Source organism: Corella eumyota, chromosome 1 (genome assembly GCF_963082875.1).
Source record: "Corella eumyota chromosome 1, kaCorEumy4.1, whole genome shotgun sequence".
NCBI classification, from domain to species: domain Eukaryota; kingdom Metazoa; phylum Chordata; class Ascidiacea; order Phlebobranchia; family Corellidae; genus Corella; species Corella eumyota.
The window spans coordinates 4,044,294-4,063,935 of NC_137490.1; the positions used below are offsets into that span (position 1 = coordinate 4,044,294).

Below are 19,642 nucleotides of genomic sequence, written 5' to 3' on the forward strand. Positions count from 1 at the left end.
TTTTTACGCATGATTGTGTATCGCTGCTGGCGTTTTATTACTCAAAAAAAGTCACATGATCAAGAAAAATTTCAAAACGTTGTGTTACGAAATCCACCTATATAAATAACAACTTAAAAATACAATATATTATATATTCAACCTTAATTATAACACTATTTAAAATATTGTTAGAATGAATAGAACTGTATTTAGGCTTTGATTCATTTTTAAAATCTTGAAAATATGTTGTCTATAGAAATCATATAAGTGACGTCATAGTTCTTACCCGGCTTGTGACGTTTCACGCCTAAAAACTGAAAGAGTCAGAGAGTGGTTCAATGTCTTAGTTCTGTAAAAAATGTTAATTTGTTATGGTTTTGTGCGTTTAAACGTTCGTTAAAATCACTATAGTATTTCGTTTTAAATTTCACAAAATACTCACTTTCTAGGATGTTTATAACTTTATTAAATACGTAAAACGAAAGGCGATAGTTAAAAAAATTCATTAAAAAGCAGTGACTAATCACAAAACACGATCGACTTTTAGTAGCAAATGTCGGGTTGCTTCACAATAGTTAATACATAATATATTTTCTATTTTTATTAAAATATGAAATTTTATTCTTCAGATACCCAAATAATAACCTAATATCTGAATATCTGAAAACATTTTAACAGTAAAAAGGAGAAGTTAAAATTTAATTATGGCTGCCAACTTACCAATCAAGTTTCAGGAGCATCTACAGGTAAATAAATTTAACTTAGTCAATATTTTCAAACTAGTCAGTCTCAGTAGCTGTCTTTATGTACCTAAAAAAGTTTATTTATTGTTAATGTCATAGCAACCTTTAATTAATTTAGATTGACCCAAACTTCAATTTGTTTGTTGTTTTGTCTTTTAGCTTCAAAACATTGGTATCAATGCTGCCAATATTGGGTTTTCGACTCTGACCATGGAGTCCGACAAATACATTTGTGTAAGAGAAAAAGTTGCCGATCAAGCCCAAGTTGTGATTATTGATCTTGCCGATTCAGCAAATCCAATTCGAAGACCAATTTCTGCTGAGTCAGCAATTATGAACCCAGCGAGTAAAGTGATCGCTCTAAAAGGTAAAATTTATTTGTTTTTGTTTGCCCTTTTTCACTCTGTTGTAGAATTTTTACTTGTAAATATTTTTATGCTTAACAATATTTTTTTTATTTAATATAGCTGGCAGAACACTCCAAATTTTTAATATGGAAATGAAATCGAAATTAAAGGCACACACAATGACAGAAGATGTCGTTTTTTGGAAGTGGATCTCAACAAATATGATTGGATTGGTGACAGAAACTTCTGTTTATCATTGGAGCATGGAAGGTAAGTTTCGGAGTAAATTTTAATAAAAAATTTTCTTTTGTTTTATGATTTTAAATTTGGTGAATTCTGATTCATTTGCACAGCTTTATAAAAAATTATTGCTATAACCATGTAGTGGGGATCTAAATATTTTTGTGATTTATTTTGTAGGTGATTCTCAACAACCAGTTAAGATGTTTGACAAACATCCAAGCTTAGCAAATTGCCAAATTATTAATTACAGGTTTGTGACTGTATTTCATTCTTTGTATCATATCATTTATTTTAAAAAACCTTTTATATGACGTTGTAGACTTGCATAAAATAAATGTAAAAATCTAACTTATATGTAGCTTTCTTTTCTACTTAAAAGATATATACAACCAAATGTTTTTTTTTGTTTTTGATAATTTTCAATTCAATTTAATCTTAATAAATTCCTGACATTGTAGAACTGACGCCAATCAGAAATGGCTGCTCTTGGTTGGGATTTCAGCTGGACCAAATCGTGTTGTAGGAGCAATGCAACTTTATTCTGTAGAAAGAAGAGTAAGTCAACCAATTGAGGGTCATGCAGCATCTTTTGCCCAACTCAAACTGGAAGGAAACAAGGTAAAAAAGAATAACAAAAATTTGTTAATCTTGAAACTTTAAGTTTAAAAAATTCAACTTCAAATTTTTTTTCACCTTTTTGATCCTTTTAACCCATTTTGTTATTGTTATATACAGGAAGAGTCTACTTTGTTTTGCTTTGCTGTACGGGGACCACAAGGAGGTAAACTTCATATCATTGAAGTAGGAACCCCAGCTGCAGGAAACCAACCATTTGCCAAGAAAAATGTTGATGTTTTCTTCCCAGCTGAAGCATCCAATGACTTTCCAGTGGCTATGCAGGTTGGTAGAAAGTTTATATATTGGATACATTCAATGTATAAGTCTTTTATGCCTGCATTTACTGACTAACTGTATTGTATTGTATTCCCTTTTTTGTGTGATTTTGTTATTTGTGCATTTCCATTTTAAGTGCTTCCTGTTTCAGCGCAGCACGATTTTTAACTTTGTGATTTCCCAGTGGGCCTTTGAATTGGAGTAATTTTTATTGTTTTTGTTCGTGATGTAATCCTTACATTATTGATTTTTACTTGAATTCGTAAGAATAAAATTCATTGGCTAGATTTCCTTTAATTACAATAATCACTTCAACAAATTTAAACCAAAAATCAATTTTGGTATGTAACTATTTAAAGGGAACTTTTTAACTCAAATTATAAACACTTTTCCTTTTTGTTTAATTCTAGGTTTCGCCAAAGAACAGTGTGGTGTTTGTGGTCACAAAGTATGGTTACATCCACATGTATGATCTGGAAACAGCAGTGTGCATCTTCATGAATCGAATCAGTGCCGACACCATCTTTGTTACTGCTCCACATGAAGCTACAAGTGGTCTGCTTGGTGTAAACAGGAAGGGACAGGTAATAACTAAAAAATCTATTTATAGACTGGGCTGCAAAAGCATCTTTTAACTCCCTGATTTATAAGTTAATGACAAATCAAAAATTGAAATGTTGTTGATGTTAATTTTACCTTAGCTAAATTGTTGAGTTTAAGGATTTTATTGACAAAATTTTAATAAAAGTGGTAACTTTGCATGATTGCAACTACTCTTAATTAGAGACAAAATTTTCCATTTTTTAAGGTTCTCTCAGTGTCAGTTGATGAGGCCAATGTTGTGCCTTACATTACCAACACCCTTCAAAACCCTGATCTTGCTTTGAGGTTTGCTGTCCGTAACAATCTTGCCGGTGCTGAGGAGTTGTTTTCGAGGAAGTTTAACACTCTCTTTGCTCAGGGAAACTATGCCGAGGCGGCTAAAGTTGCAGCAAATGCACCAAAGGTAAAAGCAAAATTTTATTGCAAATTCTGTGTATTTAGTTAAATACTTGAATTACAAAAAGTGTTTTGTAAATGAGTTATGTTACAAATATTTATTTTTTTGTATCATTACATAATTGTTGTTCAACCATTCTGTTTAAATTAACCCTAATTTTATATTCTTTATATTTAGTTTTGATTTTAAATTGTAGGTGATTTAAAGGACCATATAAGTACTTATTTATTAGAATGACTTAATGAACCAACCTAGTTTAATAATTAACTTTGTTAGTCGAGCCGACAGTGCCGAATACTACCACCGGCATCTTATTTACTTTTCATTCAGCATTGAATTTATTCTTATCTAAACATATGACATAACATTACCACCATGGTTATTGAACGGTTTTAAAATTCTTGACTAAATTTAAAAAGGAAATATATTGATTTGCCTTTTAAATAAATCAATAAATTTGTTGCTGTTAATAGGTACTACTATCAATAAATTGGATTTCTTTGTTGGTCTATTTAATTGCCCTGTGACAATAATTTATCCATGTTTAAACATTATCGCTTAATATTAATTTACTTTCGTAGCACTTTAAATAAAGAAAAATTTATTATTTTTTGTCACAAACGAACATATGTTATGGGAACACATAGCTTTATTTTGCCTGAATAAGGCATAATTATTGCCCTGTGCTGAAACTAATTTTTTTAGTATTGTAGATTGAGTTTATATATGTCATAATAAATTTTTTTGTTTTTAGGGAATTCTTCGAACTTCCCAAACCATCCAGAAGTTTCTGTCGGTCCCAGTTCAACCGGGGCAAAGTTCACCCCCGCTGTTGCAATATTTTGGAATTTTACTCGATCAGGTTTGTTAAATTTACAACATCAAAATTTTTAACTTTTTGGCATCGGCAAAATGCAATAGCTAATACATGATTTAACTGTGAATTTAATAAAAAATTGCTAATATTTATTTCTTAAATTTTAGGGCAAATTGAACAAGTTAGAGTCGTTGGAATTATGTCGACCTGTGCTTCAACAAGGACGAAAGCAATTGATGGAGAAGTGGTTGAAAGAAGAGAAATTGGAGTCCTCAGAAGAGCTCGGTGATCTTGTGAAGTCGGTGGATGCAAACATGGCTCTCTCGATCTACCTCCGAGCCAATGTTGCCAACAAGGTAAGTAGTAGAAATTTTTTAAATTTTAATGTAAATTTGGAGATTGCACTCTCTTTTTTTAAAATAAAACATTTTTTAACACCAGTTTTTTTTTATTTCTTTTTTAATTTTTACCTTTAACTCTTGTTTAATTATTTCTTCTAGGTGATCATGTGTCTTGCAGAGACGGGGCAGTTCCAGAAGATTGTGTTGTATGCCAAGAAGGTCGGACACACTCCTGACTACATCTTCCTCCTCAGGAACGTGATGAGAGTTAATCCGGAGACAGGGAAACAGTTTGCGATGATGCTGGTGCAGGATGACGAACCACTCGCTGATGTGGCCCAGGTAATCATAAAAAAATTTATTTTGTTTTATTTTTTTTTCAAAAAAAAAATAGTTTTTAACAATAACCAAATAATTTTGTGCAGATTGTTGATGTGTTTATGGAACAAAACCTGATCCAACAATGTACAGCTTTCCTTTTGGACGCTTTGAAGAACAACCGGCCAGCAGAAGGAGCCCTTCAAACTCGTTTGCTGGAGATGAATCTCATGCATGCACCACAGGTAAAATATTCAAATTTTTAACAATTTTTATTCAAAAGGTAATTTTACAAAAAAATTGTAATGCTTAAAATTTGAAACTTTAAATTTAACAATTTTTTGGATCTTTAAGGTTTTCATGACATTTTAGCTACTGAAATATTTTTTTGATAAAATGTGTTATTCTAGGTGGCAGATGCGATCATGGGCAACCAAATGTTCACTCATTATGACCGCGCCCATGTTGCCCAATTATGCGAGAAAGCTGGCCTTCTACAACGAGCCTTGGAACACTTTGTTGATCTTTACGACATCAAGAGAGCGATCATCCATACTCATCTGCTCAACCCTGAGTGGTTGGTCAACTATTTTGGGAGTTTGTCGGTGGAGGACTCATTGGAATGCTTGAAGGTAAATATTTAGTTATTTCTGGAAAATTTTTAATGTAGAAATTGCATTTTATTTGTAATCTTAAGTTAAGGCTTTAAAATGTTGAAAAAAAATTAATTTTAATGAAATAATCAGATAATTTACACAAGTTTTTATATTTTATTTAACGAAAAACCAATGTATAGTACTTTTAAAGGTATTTAAGTTCATATTTACTTGACTTCCAGAAAATATTGTGTTTTATTTTTTTATTAAAAGTTTTGGATGTTTTTCTTTTGTTAATTTTTCACAAAATTTAATCATCTTTTGTTTTCTTTTAGGCAATGTTGACAGCAAACATTCGCCAAAACCTTCAGATTTGTGTTCAAGTTGCGACCAAATATCACGAACAACTTACCCCAGAAAAATTGATCGAACTCTTCGAATCTTTCAAGAGTTATGAAGGTTCGTATTCAAAAAAAAACAATAAAAAACTCTTTTATTCAATTAATAATTTACTCATCTTTTGTAATTTAAATATTGCTATAGTATTTGGCATAGCTACTGGTTGAATTGTATAAACAATAGAGTTGCCAAGGTAATTTTATTGTTAAAAACTTAACTGATTTAGCCATACCTAAATCTGGGTATTTAAACTCTTAAACTTACTATGTACCATGGTATCTTATCTTTTCCTATTTTTTAGGTTTGTTTTATTTCCTTGGCTCGATCGTCAACTTTAGCCAAGAGGCAGACGTCCACTTCAAGTACATCCAAGCTGCGTGCAAAACTGGTCAGATCAAAGAAGTTGAAAGGATTTGTAGAGAGAGTAACTGTTATGATCCAGACAAGGTTTGTTACTTTATTGATTTTATTGAATTTTTTTTTCAATAATATCTGAATTTTTCAGAACTATGTGAAATCTCAATTAATATATTGAAAATTTCTATAAATAAAGAAGACTTTTAATTTTAATATCTAACTAAAACTAATCAATATTGTACATGTTTATATGTTTTAATTAGTTGATTTTAATTGTTTTTTAGGTGAAGAATTTCTTGAAGGAGGCAAAATTGACGGATCAACTTCCACTGATTATTGTTTGCGATCGATTTGATTTCGTTCACGATCTTGTTCTTTATCTGTATCGCAACAACACTCCAAAGTACATCGAGGTCTACGTGCAAAAGGTAAGAAAATAATTTTAAATTTTTTTGTAGATCGAATTGTTCGATTTTACCCTTTAAAGTTAAAATGTTTTTTCTCATGAAACCAAAAAAAATATTTAAAAATTTTTTTTATATATTTGTAAATTTTCTTCAACTTAGGTGAACCCCTCTCGACTCCCAGTTGTTGTTGGAGGACTGTTGGATGTGGATTGTCAGGAGGACACAATCAAGAACCTCATAATGGTGGTGAGAGGTCAGTTTTCCACTGACGAACTCGTGGAAGAAGTGGAGAAGAGAAACAGGTAAAAATTTCTAAAAATCTTTTTTTAATTAAAGCAGTTTTAGTAAAAAACAAATATTATGAAAACAATTTTACTAGAATTTAGTGTTTGTTATCTATTTAATTTTATTTAATTTTTTCTCTTAAATTTTACAGTTTTTTGACTTTCTAATTTTTATCCATTAATTTTCCAATTTTTAACCTCTTTTTTATTAATGTTCTATCTTAGATTGAAATTGCTGCTTCCGTGGTTGGAATCTCGCGTTCACGAGGGTTCGGAGGAGCCAGCTACCCACAATGCACTTGCTAAGATCTACATCGATTCCAACAACAATCCGGAGAGGTTCTTGCGAGAGAATCCATTCTACGACAGCAAAGTGGTTGGAAAATATTGTGAGAAGAGAGATCCCCACATGGCTTGTGTTTGTTACGAGAGAGGCTTGTGTGATGATGAACTTATTCAGGTAAAATATTTTTTTTTTGTGAAAGCAACTATCAAGGGACGAATAACATTTAAAAATGGATATGCTAAAAATGTGGTCACATATTTAGAGCAATAAGTAGGTCCAAGTCAGGATCTTTGTTTTTTTATAACACTTGCTGTCTTGTGTTGCATTTTGAAATTGTACCATATTGTATAACAATTGTTAATTAATTGTAAGAAGCTTTACCCACTGTGTAAGCTTTACCGAACAGGCAAAAAAAAATTAGCCTAAATTTCAAAAGCTATTCTGAATTTTGATAACGTAAACTAAAAAAAAAAAAAATTTTCCGTTATATAAATCTTTAATAGGTTATTTAATTTCTTTTTTTAGCTGTGCAATGAAAACTCGTTGTTTAAATCGGAAGCAAGATATTTGGTTCGTAGAAAGGATGTGGAATTGTGGGGGAAGGTGCTGGAAGATCAAAACCAATTCAGAAGACAACTTATTGACCAGGTTGGTACAAGTTTTATTAATTTTTACCAAGTTTTATAATTTTTGAAGTAATACTTGGTGTATTAAATTTTTTTCGTTTTTTTATCATAATTTTTTTTTCTAGGTTGTCCAAACTGCTTTAGGAGAAGCCCAAGATCCGGATGAAATCTCAGTTGCTGTGAAAGCTTTCATGGCTGCTGATCTTCCCAACGAACTCATTGAACTCTTGGAGAAAATTGTGTTGGACAACTCCATGTTTTCTGACCACAGGTAAATACTTCATTTATAAATATGATTTTTTATTGATTATTGTGTATTTCTAAACATAGCAAAAAAATTTAAAATGCTACATAAATTTATTAATAAATTAAGTTAAAAAGTGTCAAAAAATCCTGTTCAAAGTTCAAATAGTAATAATAATAAGGTTAAATGTATTTTTTTATTAAATAAGGTATGATACTATTTATTTCTTCTGCTAAGTCGCACAATATATAACAGACAATTTTTTTTTTTCAGACAGACAACAGACAGATTTTTAAAACCTATACATAAAACTTTAGGCAGGCTTGTTGTACACTAAACACCTTACATTAGAACTTTCAGTACTTTTAACCCATTAAATTAAGCAATACAACCTTATTTCTAATTATATTCACAAATCTATTTAATATATTTTAGGAACCTCCAGAACTTGTTGATCTTGACAGCGATTAAAGCAGATAGCTCCAGAGTGATGGACTACATCAACCAACTTGATAATTACGATGCTCCTGATATCGCCAACATTGCTATCCAGAACAATCTGTTTGAGGAAGCTTTCGCTATCTTCAATAAATTTGACGTCAACACTTCGGCTATTTCTGTAAGTTTTAAAGAAAATAGTATTTTTTGAACTAAATTTTTTTTAATTTCGCAAGAGTATTATAATATAATTTACTAATATAATATTTAATTGACAATAAGTTTATTAATTTATTTTTAGTTTAATTTTAAAACTTTTTTTTTTGATTGTAAATTCTAAAAAAATTCAAAAAATTTATTTTAATTCTAAAAAATAAAAAATAAATTATCCAAAAAAATATTCTTAAAAATTTAAGATTCTGAAAAAATCTTATATCTGCAAAAAATCCAAAACCCTTATATTTGACATCAATATTCATTTATTTAGGTCCTGATTGAACATGTCAACAACTTGGATCGTGCTTACGAGTTTGCTGAGCGCTGTAACGAACCAACAGTTTGGTCCCAACTTGCCAGAGCTCAACTTAACGCCGGTATGGTAAAGGAAGCAATTGATTCTTACATTAAAGCTGATGATCCAAGTGCTTACATGGAAGTTGTGGAGGCCTCTAACAAATCAGGTAGAGTTGTTAACACAATATGTTGATGGTTAAGTTAAAAGTATATTTTCTCTTTATTTCATATAATTTTTATAGGATTTTGATGTAAAGAATTTTTATATTTTTTACTAACAAAAATTTTCTTAAAATTTGCCTTATAAGACAAATTAATTATTACTCAATTTTAAGATACAATTTTAGGTTATATTTTATTAGAAAAACTATAAATTAACTTTTTTTTTTTTCTAAAATTTTTAGAAAACTGGGAGGACTTGGTGAGATACTTGCAGATGGCTCGCAAGAAGGCGAGAGAATCTTACGTGGAAACTGAACTGGTGTTTGCATTTGCTAAAACCAACAGATTGGCAGATATGGAGGAATTTATCAGTGGACCAAACAACGCTAACATCCAACAGGTTTGACATTTTTTTAATTTTTTATTTCAAAATTTTTTAATTTTTATTATTTTTAAATTAAGATAATTTTTTTAATATTTTATTTTTAAAAATAAAAATAAATCAATTTCTTTAAATATTTAAAAATTTAATTTTTTTGTGTACTTAGGTTGGAGATCGATGCTTTGATCAACAAATGTACGAGGCAGCCAAAGTTTTGTTCAACAACATCTCAAACTTTGCTCGCTTGGCCTCCACAGTGGTTCATCTTGGTGAATATCAAACTGCTGTTGATTCTGCCAGAAAGGCCAATTCTACAAGAACATGGAAAGAGGTAAAAAAATCCATATTTTTTAGGTCTTAATAAATAAAAAATACTAAAAGGTTTTTAAAATTAAAATTAGTTTCTAATTAAATGTAATTATGGTGATCTAACTTCCATTAAATATTATACAAATTCTTTTATTTTTATTAATTTTTAAAATTATTAAATTTTTTTTTTAAATTTTAGGTTTGTTTTGCTTGTGTTGATGGAGAGGAATTCAGGTTGGCTCAAATTTGTGGACTTCATATTGTTGTGCATGCTGATGAGTTGGAAGAACTGATCAACTACTACCAGGTTTGCATTGAAATTTAGGATGTTGTAGTTACTTAAAAATAATAAAAAAAATTTGAAAACTGTGTAAATCTAAAGTTAAACTAATTTAAAAAGTTTTAAAAATTTTTTTTATTTTTTCCTTTTTTAGACCATTATAAGTTTTGAAAATTCATTTTTTGAAAACAGAATACAAAAATTAATTTATTTTAAATTCAGGATCGTGGATACTTTGAAGAACTGATTATCATGTTGGAGGCTGCTTTGGGACTCGAGAGAGCTCACATGGGCATGTTCACTGAACTTGCCATCTTGTATTCTAAATACAAACCACAGAAAATGAGAGAACATCTTGAACTTTTCTGGTCCAGAGTCAACATTCCAAAGGTAAATTATTTACCTTGTAGAAAAAATTAAGAGATTTACTTGCTGGCAGCAGGATGTAGTGGTCTGAACAGTTTCAACTCTACATGAAGTCCTAGGTTAAATCCCCAATGCTCTCATGTTGTAGCAACCTTGAGTAAGGCTCTATAAACGGTGTTAACTCTTGCGGAGCCAGCACTTGATCAGTAGCTTAATTATCGGGCAATTATAATTTAAAATATCCCAAAATGTTAAAAGCAACACGAGACTGGGTCGGAGTAACTGATGTTACTTTATGTTTAGGTCGAGCATTCAATCTTTTCACATCAAGGATTAAGATAAAAACAAAAAAAATTTTAATTTCTTTCACCAAAATGACATATTTTGTATTTGTTTTTAACATTTTTTACACCAATTTATTAAAGTGCATTTTACGGGACCAGTTTTAAAACAAAAATCCTGTTTTTTAGGTTTTGAGAGCTGCAGAGCAGGCACACTTGTGGGCAGAACTGGTGTTCTTGTATGATAAATATGAGGAATTTGATAACGCGATTGTTACCATGATGGGCCACCCAACTGATGCATGGAAAGAAGGACAATTCAAGGACATTATTACAAAGGTAGGTAGCATCTGTATGTAAAAAAATAATAAAATATATACACACTAGATTACAGTGAAACATAACACTATAAAGGGTTGTAAAATTTAAATAAGGAAAAATTTAGTGTATTTGAATTATTTCTTTAAAAAATAAAAAAAATGTATTTAAATTATTCTTTATTAATATTTACAATAAAGAGCATAATTTAATTACCTGTTCTGAAAAAAAATTCTCTTAGATAACATTTTAAAATTCATTTAAAACTTTTTAACATTTTTTTCACAGGTTGCTAACATTGAGCTTTACTACAAAGCCCTCCAACATTATCTTGAATACAAACCCATGTTGATCAACGATCTTTTGACCGTGCTTTCACCCAGAATGGACCACACTCGTGCAGTTGCTTTCTTCAGAAAAGTCCAACACCTTCCGTTGGTGAAACCTTATCTTAGATCTGTGCAAAATCACAACAACAAGGTAATGTATTTATATGTTTGAAAAAATTTAAACAATTATTCCAAGGTTTTTTTTTTTTAATTTTTTTTATTTGTGTTCCGTACGTAAATTTAAATTTATTATTGTAGTTTTCTTTGTTTGTTTTTCGATTTTTAAGTGCAGAAAAAGTAAATTTTTAATTACTATTTTATAGTATAAATTTCACATTTTTTACTTTATTTTGGATGTTTAGGCTATCAACGAGGCATTAAATGACTTGCTTATTGAAGAGGAAGATTATTCTGGACTTCGTAACTCCATTGATGCTTATGACAACTTTGACACCATTGGATTGGCCCAGGTAAAATATTGTTTTTTAAAAAATATGTAATTTCGTCAACCTTGGCTTACTTTTGTTTAAAATCTGTAACAATCCAAGTTTTTGTCATTAATTTTGTGATACTTTTACTAATTTTGTAATATTTTTAAATGTAATTTATAATTTTTTTGTATTTTTAGAGCTTGGAGAAACATGAATTGATTGAGTTCAGAAGAATTGCTGCTTACTTATACAAGGGAAATAACAGATGGAAACAATCTGTTGAACTCTGCAAGAAAGATCTACTCTACAAGGTACAAACATAAATTATTTCAATATTTAAATTTTTTTTCTGCCAAAAAATGCACTTACTTAATTATATGTGCACTTAAATTTTTTTTTAAGACAGACAGAGATAGACATTAAAAATAGCCACATTTGACATTAAAAATCAATTTAATTTTCAAATACTTTTATTTAATATAGAAACATTTTTGTATTTTTTTTTTTAGGACGCTATGACATACGCTGGAGAATCTCGTGACACCGAGCTTGCAGAAGAGTTGTTGGAATGGTTCTTGGAACGACAAAGATACGAATGTTTTTCTGCCGGCCTTTACACCTGCTATGACCTCCTTAGACCTGACGTTGTACTTGAACAAGCCTGGAGGCATGGTATTATTGATTATGCCATGCCCTTCCTTATCCAAACAATGAGGGAATACTCCTCAAGAGTAAGTAGAAATATTTTTGTTTTAAAGTAAAATTTATTAATATTTGGTTGTATTTTGTATAACGCTTTATGGTTGATTAAACCGCCATTTCTTAGTTAAAATTTTTAGTGTGTTAATTTTAAATTATTTTATTTAAGATCACAAAACTCGAAACTTCTGAAAGTGTGAGAAAACAAGAGGAAGCAGAAACCGAAAACAACCCCATCGTTTACGGTAAATTTAATCTACATTCAAACAAGACTTGTAACATATATAAAGTCCACCAATACACCAATTTTACCAATTTAAATAAGCTTTTTTTGGTCTTTTTTCTTAAAAATTAAAAATTGGTTAATACCAAAAACCATATGACCTAATTATGTGATTTGTTTTTTAGATAACCCGCAGCTAATGATAACCTCGGGTCCCGCCTTCCCTCAAGGAGGCTACGGCCAAGCCCCCATGCCTGGTGCAATGCCGGGGCAGATGCCTGGGGCTGCCCCGCCCAACATGATGCCAGGAGCGGGATATAACTTCGGAATGTAATTCTCACTCAAAAATCAACTGAAAGATATTTATCGATGAATATAAACACACTCTATTCATTTCATTCCGTTTTTACTATCCCATATATTTCCTGCAAGTTAGTTTCTCTTTCACCGTGTGAACAGCTAATCGCAATCGCTTTATTTTCGTTAGCATAGAATATAAACAATGATAAAAAAACAATTTTTATTAGCCCTTAAATTTTGGTGCATTTTTTCCCAAAGTTAATTTGTAATCAGAGTTAGATTTAGCAAAGTTGATTTTTGTACTTGTTTAACTAGATTGATTTAATGTGTGTATTATTGTAAAGTAACCAGCCTAATCTATTTTGCTGCTGTATTTTCCAAATCCGTAGTCTTGACAGTACTTTGTTTCATTTTAAAAAATTAACCAAAAAATTTTATGATCCTGAAAAAATAAATGTTAATTTATGCATTGTAGGTTGATGAACAATGAAAATTTCTCTATGTTGTATATTGTTTTGTGTTAATCTATATATCTATAAAGTAATCATCGTGAAAAGTTAGTTTGTTTTTAGTTTAAATTGTGCATATATAGTTCCTGTACTTTTATTTCACTTTTAACCTATTGCGGCCATAATGACCCAAATTTAGTTTTTCCCGTATCGTTACACGAATTTTGGATTGTAAAATAAATATCTTGTGGTCAAAAATAACTAACTGTCCACTGCGTTAATTTCACCAATAAATTATTATTGTGTATCAGTATTTTTGTGTAGTCGAGACTGGAATTTCTACTTTAGGTTGTATGCTAATCAAAATACAAAGGAAAAATACATTAACATTCAACTAAATAGAATAATTTAAATACAAGTAATAACGTTGTCAACTAATTTGCATGACAAAATCAGTTTTTTGTAACCTAATAGGTTTCAAACTTAAATACATAGCCAAGTAACTGGACTAAATAAAAGCAGAAATCCACGTGATATATCTCTTTCACGGCGCTACGTATCATGTGATTAGAGTTTCCAATTTACAATAAAATACATGACAAAAAACTAAAATTATTCGGGTTTATTTTATATATAACTAATTTAAAGCTCGTTCAAACTACAATTATTTAAATTAAATGTTATAAAATTTATTATTTTCGGCTAGCCTTGGCGTTTATAAAAATTTATTTAGAAAAATGGCAACTTGTTGATCAGCTGATTTACTTAATAGTAAACAAAAAGAAAAGTTTTACACTTCGCGGTTTTAGTTATGTAATTCAATAAACACGGTAATTACAAGCTTAAAACATAATTACGGCCTGTAATTACTGTAGCTTTTTAAAAACAAAAAAAAATAAAAAAGAAGAAATAATTCCATAAGCTAATTGAGCTTTGGTAAAAGATTGTCGGCTCTCAGTCAGTCAGTAAGTGTATTTCTTTAATTCAAATAGCGGTTTATTCAATCAAGAATTGTTTAACAACATACTTAGCAATGGATAACCACATTTCTTATCGACAAAAGTATTCTTATGGAGTTGGACATGTACTGAATGATTTGTGTGCTTCTATGTGGTTTAGTTACCTCCTAGTATTTTTTCACAAAGTAAGTTTAATTCTATTTTGAGATTAATAAACTAAGTTCTGTAAAAGTTAAAAAATGTTTGGTAAATAAAATTCCTGTTTTATTAATTTCAAAATTATTGTGTTAGGTTTACAGACACCTGAATATTAATTTTTTGCTTTAGATACTAAATTTTACCAACAGTATGGCTGGTAATATTTTATTAGTTGGTCAAATTGCTGATGGACTTGCCACCCCATTTGTTGGATTTGAGTCTGATCGATCAAGTATTCAATGTGCTTATGGAAGAAGAAAATCATGGCATTTAGTTGGTAACTTAAAAAAAGTATTAGTTGTTTCAAAGGCCTATTCATATTTATATAAAAAAGTATATAAATAAACTTATTTTAGTTTACCAATTTTTATTAATAGGCGTAGAAATTTCTAATTGTTATTTTAAATGATTTTATTTAGGAACTGTATGTGTTGTGCTTACATTTCCCCTTCTTTTTATTCGTTGTATCGGTTGTGATGTAAATACACCAGAAATGTCACAATTTATATATTACGCACCCCTAGTAGTTATATTTCAATTTGGTTGGGCATCGACCCAAATCAACCACCTTGCATTAATTCCCGATTTAACCACAAATGATGGAGATAAAGTAACATTAAATGCAATAAGGTAAGTAAATATTTAATTTTATCAATTTTTAAATATATTATTGTATAAAAGTAAGGACGTACTATTTGATTTAGCCAAACTAAGTCGCTTTTTTAAATTTAATAGTTGTGTATTAAACCAATTAAATTTAATTGAAATAGCCAAGCTTTTATAGGTTTAGTGCAGGATTTTTATGTAACCGGTACCATTGTTATTCTATTTATTGATGCTCATAAAAAAACATTGGAGTATTGCACTGTCAAGTTTTATCATAGGCCTTGTGATTTAAAAGATTGATGACAATTAATTTACAAAACAATTTACAAATCACAATATCAGCAATTTGTTCTAGACTTATTTCTTACCGACAAAATATGAACTATTTTTAAATATTGCGAAAAAACAACAACACAAACATTAAAATTAATGCAAAACTGTTTAAATTGTTATGCTTACTTTTACTTTTTAAACTAGTACCAACTAGCAACAATTTGACAGAACTTTCTATTAGCATGTATGCGTTAACCATAAATGTGTCACTAATAATTTAACATTTGTTCAGATATGCTTTTACGGTGTTTAGTAGTATATTGGTGTATGCTCTAGCTTGGATATTTTTGGATCAATCTAACTCATCTTCCAAAGAACTTTCACCTGAAGATGCTCCTTCATTTCGAGTAAGATTTTAGTATTTATACTTTAAAAACGTTAAAAATAGGTGTAAACTTTTTTTAAAGGTTATTTTTAATTAGCTTGTTATTCTAAAATTTTATTTGTTAAGCTATTTTTTTATTTTATTTTTTCACTTGAATTTTTTATGCGTTAGGTGCTGACATTACAAAAAAATTAATTGTTTTAAAAATGTGTATAAAATTTTGTAATAGTAAAAGTTGCTCAAAATGTGTAAATTTTTTTGAATGTTAATAGAATTTGGTGATCACAGTGGTTGGCTGTGGAATTTTGTTTTCCTCGATATTTCATTTTGGTTTAAAGGAAAAGAAGCGACAACATTTAGCGTCAGGGTATGAACCGATACAAGACTCAGGTTAAACTTTTTTTTATTTTGAATCTAGAATTTTTTTGTACATGTGATAAAAAAATATGTATACTCGAAAAAAACAATATTTATAATAAATTTATGTAAAAAATTGTTTAGATTCTGTTAGTGACACAAACTCAATAAATGAAAAATCGTCATTATTACATCCCAACGGTTCTAATGATATAGATTCAGGTGATACATCTATTAATGGGACAAGTATGTTTTATTCCATCTGGTTAAATTTCTGAGTTTATTTTGTTTAATTTAAACTGTTCATATGCTTACAATATTGACTTTTATGCTTGTTTGTTTAGCTTGTGTATCTAATTGTTCGTTGCATTGGTATGATTGGTTTAAAGAGCTGGCGTTTTATCAGGTATTGCCTTTTATTGGTCATGAATGTATTAGGTATTTACATGACGTATTACTAAAGTCGATATACTAAGCATTTGTAGTTTTTAAAAAATGTAAATTTTCAACTGAAACAAAAATATTAGTGAAACAACCATTATAAAAATTGGAATAATTTTTTTTTTATTTTAAACAAATTAGGTTAAAAAAATTTAATTGTAGTAATTTAGCAGGAAATGATATAACTTATAGTTTTTTATTTTCTAGATGGCTTTTTTGTACATGTGTACTAGATTGGTGGTCAATTTATCACAGGTTAATTAATCTTAATTGTTCATTAATAAATTATTATTAAAAAAATATTTTGCTTCTCATGTAATAAAAATTTTTAAAATATAACTATTTTAAGTTAATTTTGTAACTTTTGGCATAACCAAATTAAACGTTAATTTTTTTTAAATGAGTAAATTTTAAAAACTATTTTATTGTTTTATTTTTTAATATGTTAAAGGACAAGTAAACAGTATTTTTAACTTACTTTTTTTTAATGCTACATTATTCAAAAAAAAATTTTTTTTTCGTTTTTTGATAAAAAATATTTTTCAGGTTTATATACCTATGTACTTAACTGACACTTTAAAACTCCACAAAAGTTACATCGCAATTGTTCCACTAGTCACTTATGTGTCCAGCTTTCTTGCCACCCTTTTAGTTAGGCCAATTTCCAAAGTAGTCAAACAGGAGGTATGTGTAATGTTTATATTAAATATGTTAGTCTATATTTACTATGTTAGTTATTCATAGTAATTTGTTGTTTACTGTGTGGTATAATACAACAGAACCAATGTTAATATTTTTAAGGTAAACCGAATCGTACTATATGCATTTTTTTACATTAATTTATTCTTGATAAAGGAAGGTCGACTTTACGACCTAAACATAGAGTAACATCCGTTACCCTGACCCAGTCACGAGTTGCCTTCGGCAGTTTGGGATATTATTGATTATAATTGCCTGATAATTTAGAGCTGCTGATTAATTGTTGGCTTTATAGCTCCTTACTTATGCGTGCTACAAGAAAAAAGCAGTGGGGATTCAACCCAGGACCTCATTTAGTGAGCTAAGTGTTCTGACCACTACACCATGCTTCCAGTCTTAAAAAAAATAATTTCCAAGTTTATGTGTTTTTATTAGTGCTATACATATATTATTAAACATTTTATTAAACTATTATTAATATATAGCTTCAATCTTATTTTAAAATACAATTTCTTGACATTTTTTGTTTTTGTATTGCAAAATTTTAGATTTTTTTAAATAATTTTTTAGGTTATGTATATTGGTGGATCTTTGTTTGTGCTTGGTGCATGTTGCTGGGCTCATTTTATTAAGGTTCAAAGTTTACAAGTGTTTGGTCTGGCTGTTGTACTTGGGATTGGAACTTCTATTATACTTGTTATGTCCCTTTCTATGACTGCTAAACTAATTGGAACCCAAACTGTAAGTTAATTAATTTTTATGTATAAAAGTAGGCTGTTTTTTTGCTTTAATATTTTATTAATTCTTTTTTCTTATAAATAATGAATCTTGGTGAACATATATATATATATATGTGTGTATGTTGAATTTATAGGCTTACAAAAATAAATCAAACTGTTGTTGTGTTTTATGGGTAAATGATCGCTGGCAATATATGAGTTAAGACCATATTACAACAATTAAAATACTGACTGCAGGACAGGCTATTGACTAGTTTTGATGATGACTTTGCCTGTAAAGAAATATTGTTATTTTTTATTGTGGGTTAAATTTGCATTTTAAATGAATTCATTTTTGTTGTTACAGAGCACAGGAGCTTTTGTTTATGGGGCAATGAGTTTAACTGACAAAATTTCAAATGGAGTTGCTGTAGTAACAATCCAATATCTTAACCCTTGTTTGTAAGACAAAAAACTTTAAACTTTATTAATAATTTTTACCATTTACAACATTTAGTTGAATTTAATATTTGCTATTTTGTGATATTGGAAGTTACTTTTTTAATAAAATATTTTTTGTAATTTTTTTAGATGTCAATGTCCTAAATGTTCAAATTATTTTCGATTTATAATGTCCTATTTAATTGGTGCAATCATGTGCTTGGCAATATTAACAGTTATTACCAAGGTGTTTACGAGAAAAGCATTGCCAAGTAAGTAATATTCATTTGTAAATTCTACTCAATTTTAAAATCTCAAAAAAATTCCAATTTTATTTTTTTTAGATCATGTTATGGTAAATGAAAATATCAATGCAGAAACAACTCAGGATGCTAATGGTCTATAAAAAAAACAATATAAACCCAACATTATGCAATATATTGCCATTTTTTACCTATTTGATAAAAATAGGCCAAAGCATGAAGTGTAACATATATGTGCAATAGTTAGAAGAATTAAAGAATAGTATCAACAGGTTTTCTATTTTTTTTTCTTCATATTTTTGTTGTGTTTTTTCACTGTACAGTGTTATATCAAAACCCTTAGTTTTTCTTTATTTTAAGTCATTTCATAATTTAAAATCTTGACTTATCTACCAAATAATACTATCAAAGTTAATTTACTATTGTTAATAGGAGTTTTAGTAAGGCCAAAATATATATTATACCTTTCAAAATAACTCAAGTATTTCATACTTACCTATACATAAAATAATACCGAAGAATATGTTATATTATATGCACTGTCATCATCAAGTTTCTGTAACTATACCAAATCAAATTTTAGAATAACCTCGTTCTGTAATAAATGTATATTTGTTATTAAGTTACTTTGTACACAATGTGTTTTTAGGAAAACTTGTTTTTAATTTTTTTTTGTTTAGTAGAAAAAATGGTGAATTTTGGCTAATTTAAATTTATAAATGTAATCAAAATAATGTAAAGTGTGAAATTTTGTGTTGCTATTTTGGCAGCTTGTTTTGTTTATTATTTATTGAATATTAACCATTGTTAAAATGTTATCATCGTTAAATAAAAACATTCTTTACATTTATTGTTTTATTTTTCTTCGAAATTTTTTTTTTTTAAAAAGTATCTTAGTTAGGTATAAAACAATATTAAAATCATTGATTATGGTTCT

The 19,642-nt window shown here is 29.0% G+C and overlaps 2 protein-coding genes across 3 annotated transcripts; both read left to right on the top strand.

The window, feature by feature from the left end:
• The first annotated feature begins 609 nt into the window (after positions 1 to 609).
• Positions 610 to 13,671, top strand: LOC145753178 (clathrin heavy chain 1-like). Its single transcript, XM_082569581.1, has 33 exons — positions 610 to 728; positions 885 to 1,092; positions 1,193 to 1,342; positions 1,493 to 1,565; positions 1,774 to 1,933; positions 2,051 to 2,215; positions 2,620 to 2,793; positions 3,018 to 3,215; positions 3,964 to 4,071; positions 4,194 to 4,382; positions 4,527 to 4,709; positions 4,793 to 4,930; positions 5,096 to 5,317; positions 5,617 to 5,740; positions 5,982 to 6,127; positions 6,322 to 6,465; positions 6,604 to 6,746; positions 6,954 to 7,188; positions 7,540 to 7,662; positions 7,766 to 7,911; positions 8,320 to 8,503; positions 8,810 to 9,002; positions 9,240 to 9,397; positions 9,546 to 9,710; positions 9,888 to 9,995; positions 10,191 to 10,358; positions 10,805 to 10,954; positions 11,222 to 11,413; positions 11,625 to 11,732; positions 11,891 to 12,004; positions 12,203 to 12,424; positions 12,562 to 12,637; positions 12,801 to 13,671. The coding sequence occupies exons 1-33, from the start codon at positions 687 to 689 to the stop codon at positions 12,947 to 12,949; spliced, it is 5,058 nt and encodes a 1,685-aa protein (XP_082425707.1). The 5' UTR covers positions 610 to 686; the 3' UTR covers positions 12,950 to 13,671.
• A 383-nt stretch (positions 13,672 to 14,054) lies between these two features.
• Positions 14,055 to 19,458, top strand: LOC145749240 (major facilitator superfamily domain-containing protein 12-like). Of its 2 annotated transcripts, none has more exons than XM_082565020.1 (13): positions 14,055 to 14,508; positions 14,651 to 14,798; positions 14,941 to 15,151; positions 15,693 to 15,807; positions 16,058 to 16,175; positions 16,287 to 16,388; positions 16,487 to 16,548; positions 16,791 to 16,838; positions 17,130 to 17,267; positions 17,853 to 18,023; positions 18,369 to 18,463; positions 18,593 to 18,714; positions 18,787 to 19,458. In XM_082565020.1, exons 1-13 carry the CDS (start codon positions 14,398 to 14,400, stop codon positions 18,846 to 18,848), a joined length of 1,503 nt encoding a protein of 500 aa, XP_082421146.1. In that variant the 5' UTR covers positions 14,055 to 14,397; the 3' UTR covers positions 18,849 to 19,458. The 2 variants fall into 2 exon arrangements, with proteins under 2 accessions (XP_082421146.1, XP_082421147.1); XM_082565021.1 differs by having other exon boundaries at positions 16,287 to 16,364.
• The last annotated feature ends 184 nt before the right edge of the window (positions 19,459 to 19,642 follow it).

Excerpts from the sequence above, each read along its gene's own strand:
- LOC145753178 (XM_082569581.1), top strand. The coding sequence starts at position 687 with ATGGCTGCCAACTTACCAATCAAGTTTCAGGAGCATCTACAG. Across the intron at positions 6,466-6,603 it reads TCGAGGTCTACGTGCAAAAG|GTGAACCCCTCTCGACTCCC; the intron begins GTAAGAAAATAA and ends TCTTCAACTTAG. Across the intron at positions 7,912-8,319 it reads TCCATGTTTTCTGACCACAG|GAACCTCCAGAACTTGTTGA; the intron begins GTAAATACTTCA and ends AATATATTTTAG.
- LOC145749240 (XM_082565020.1), top strand. The coding sequence starts at position 14,398 with ATGGATAACCACATTTCTTATCGACAAAAGTATTCTTATGGAGTTGGA. Across the intron at positions 15,152-15,692 it reads GTAACATTAAATGCAATAAG|ATATGCTTTTACGGTGTTTA; the intron begins GTAAGTAAATAT and ends ACATTTGTTCAG. Across the intron at positions 17,268-17,852 it reads CCAAAGTAGTCAAACAGGAG|GTTATGTATATTGGTGGATC; the intron begins GTATGTGTAATG and ends ATAATTTTTTAG.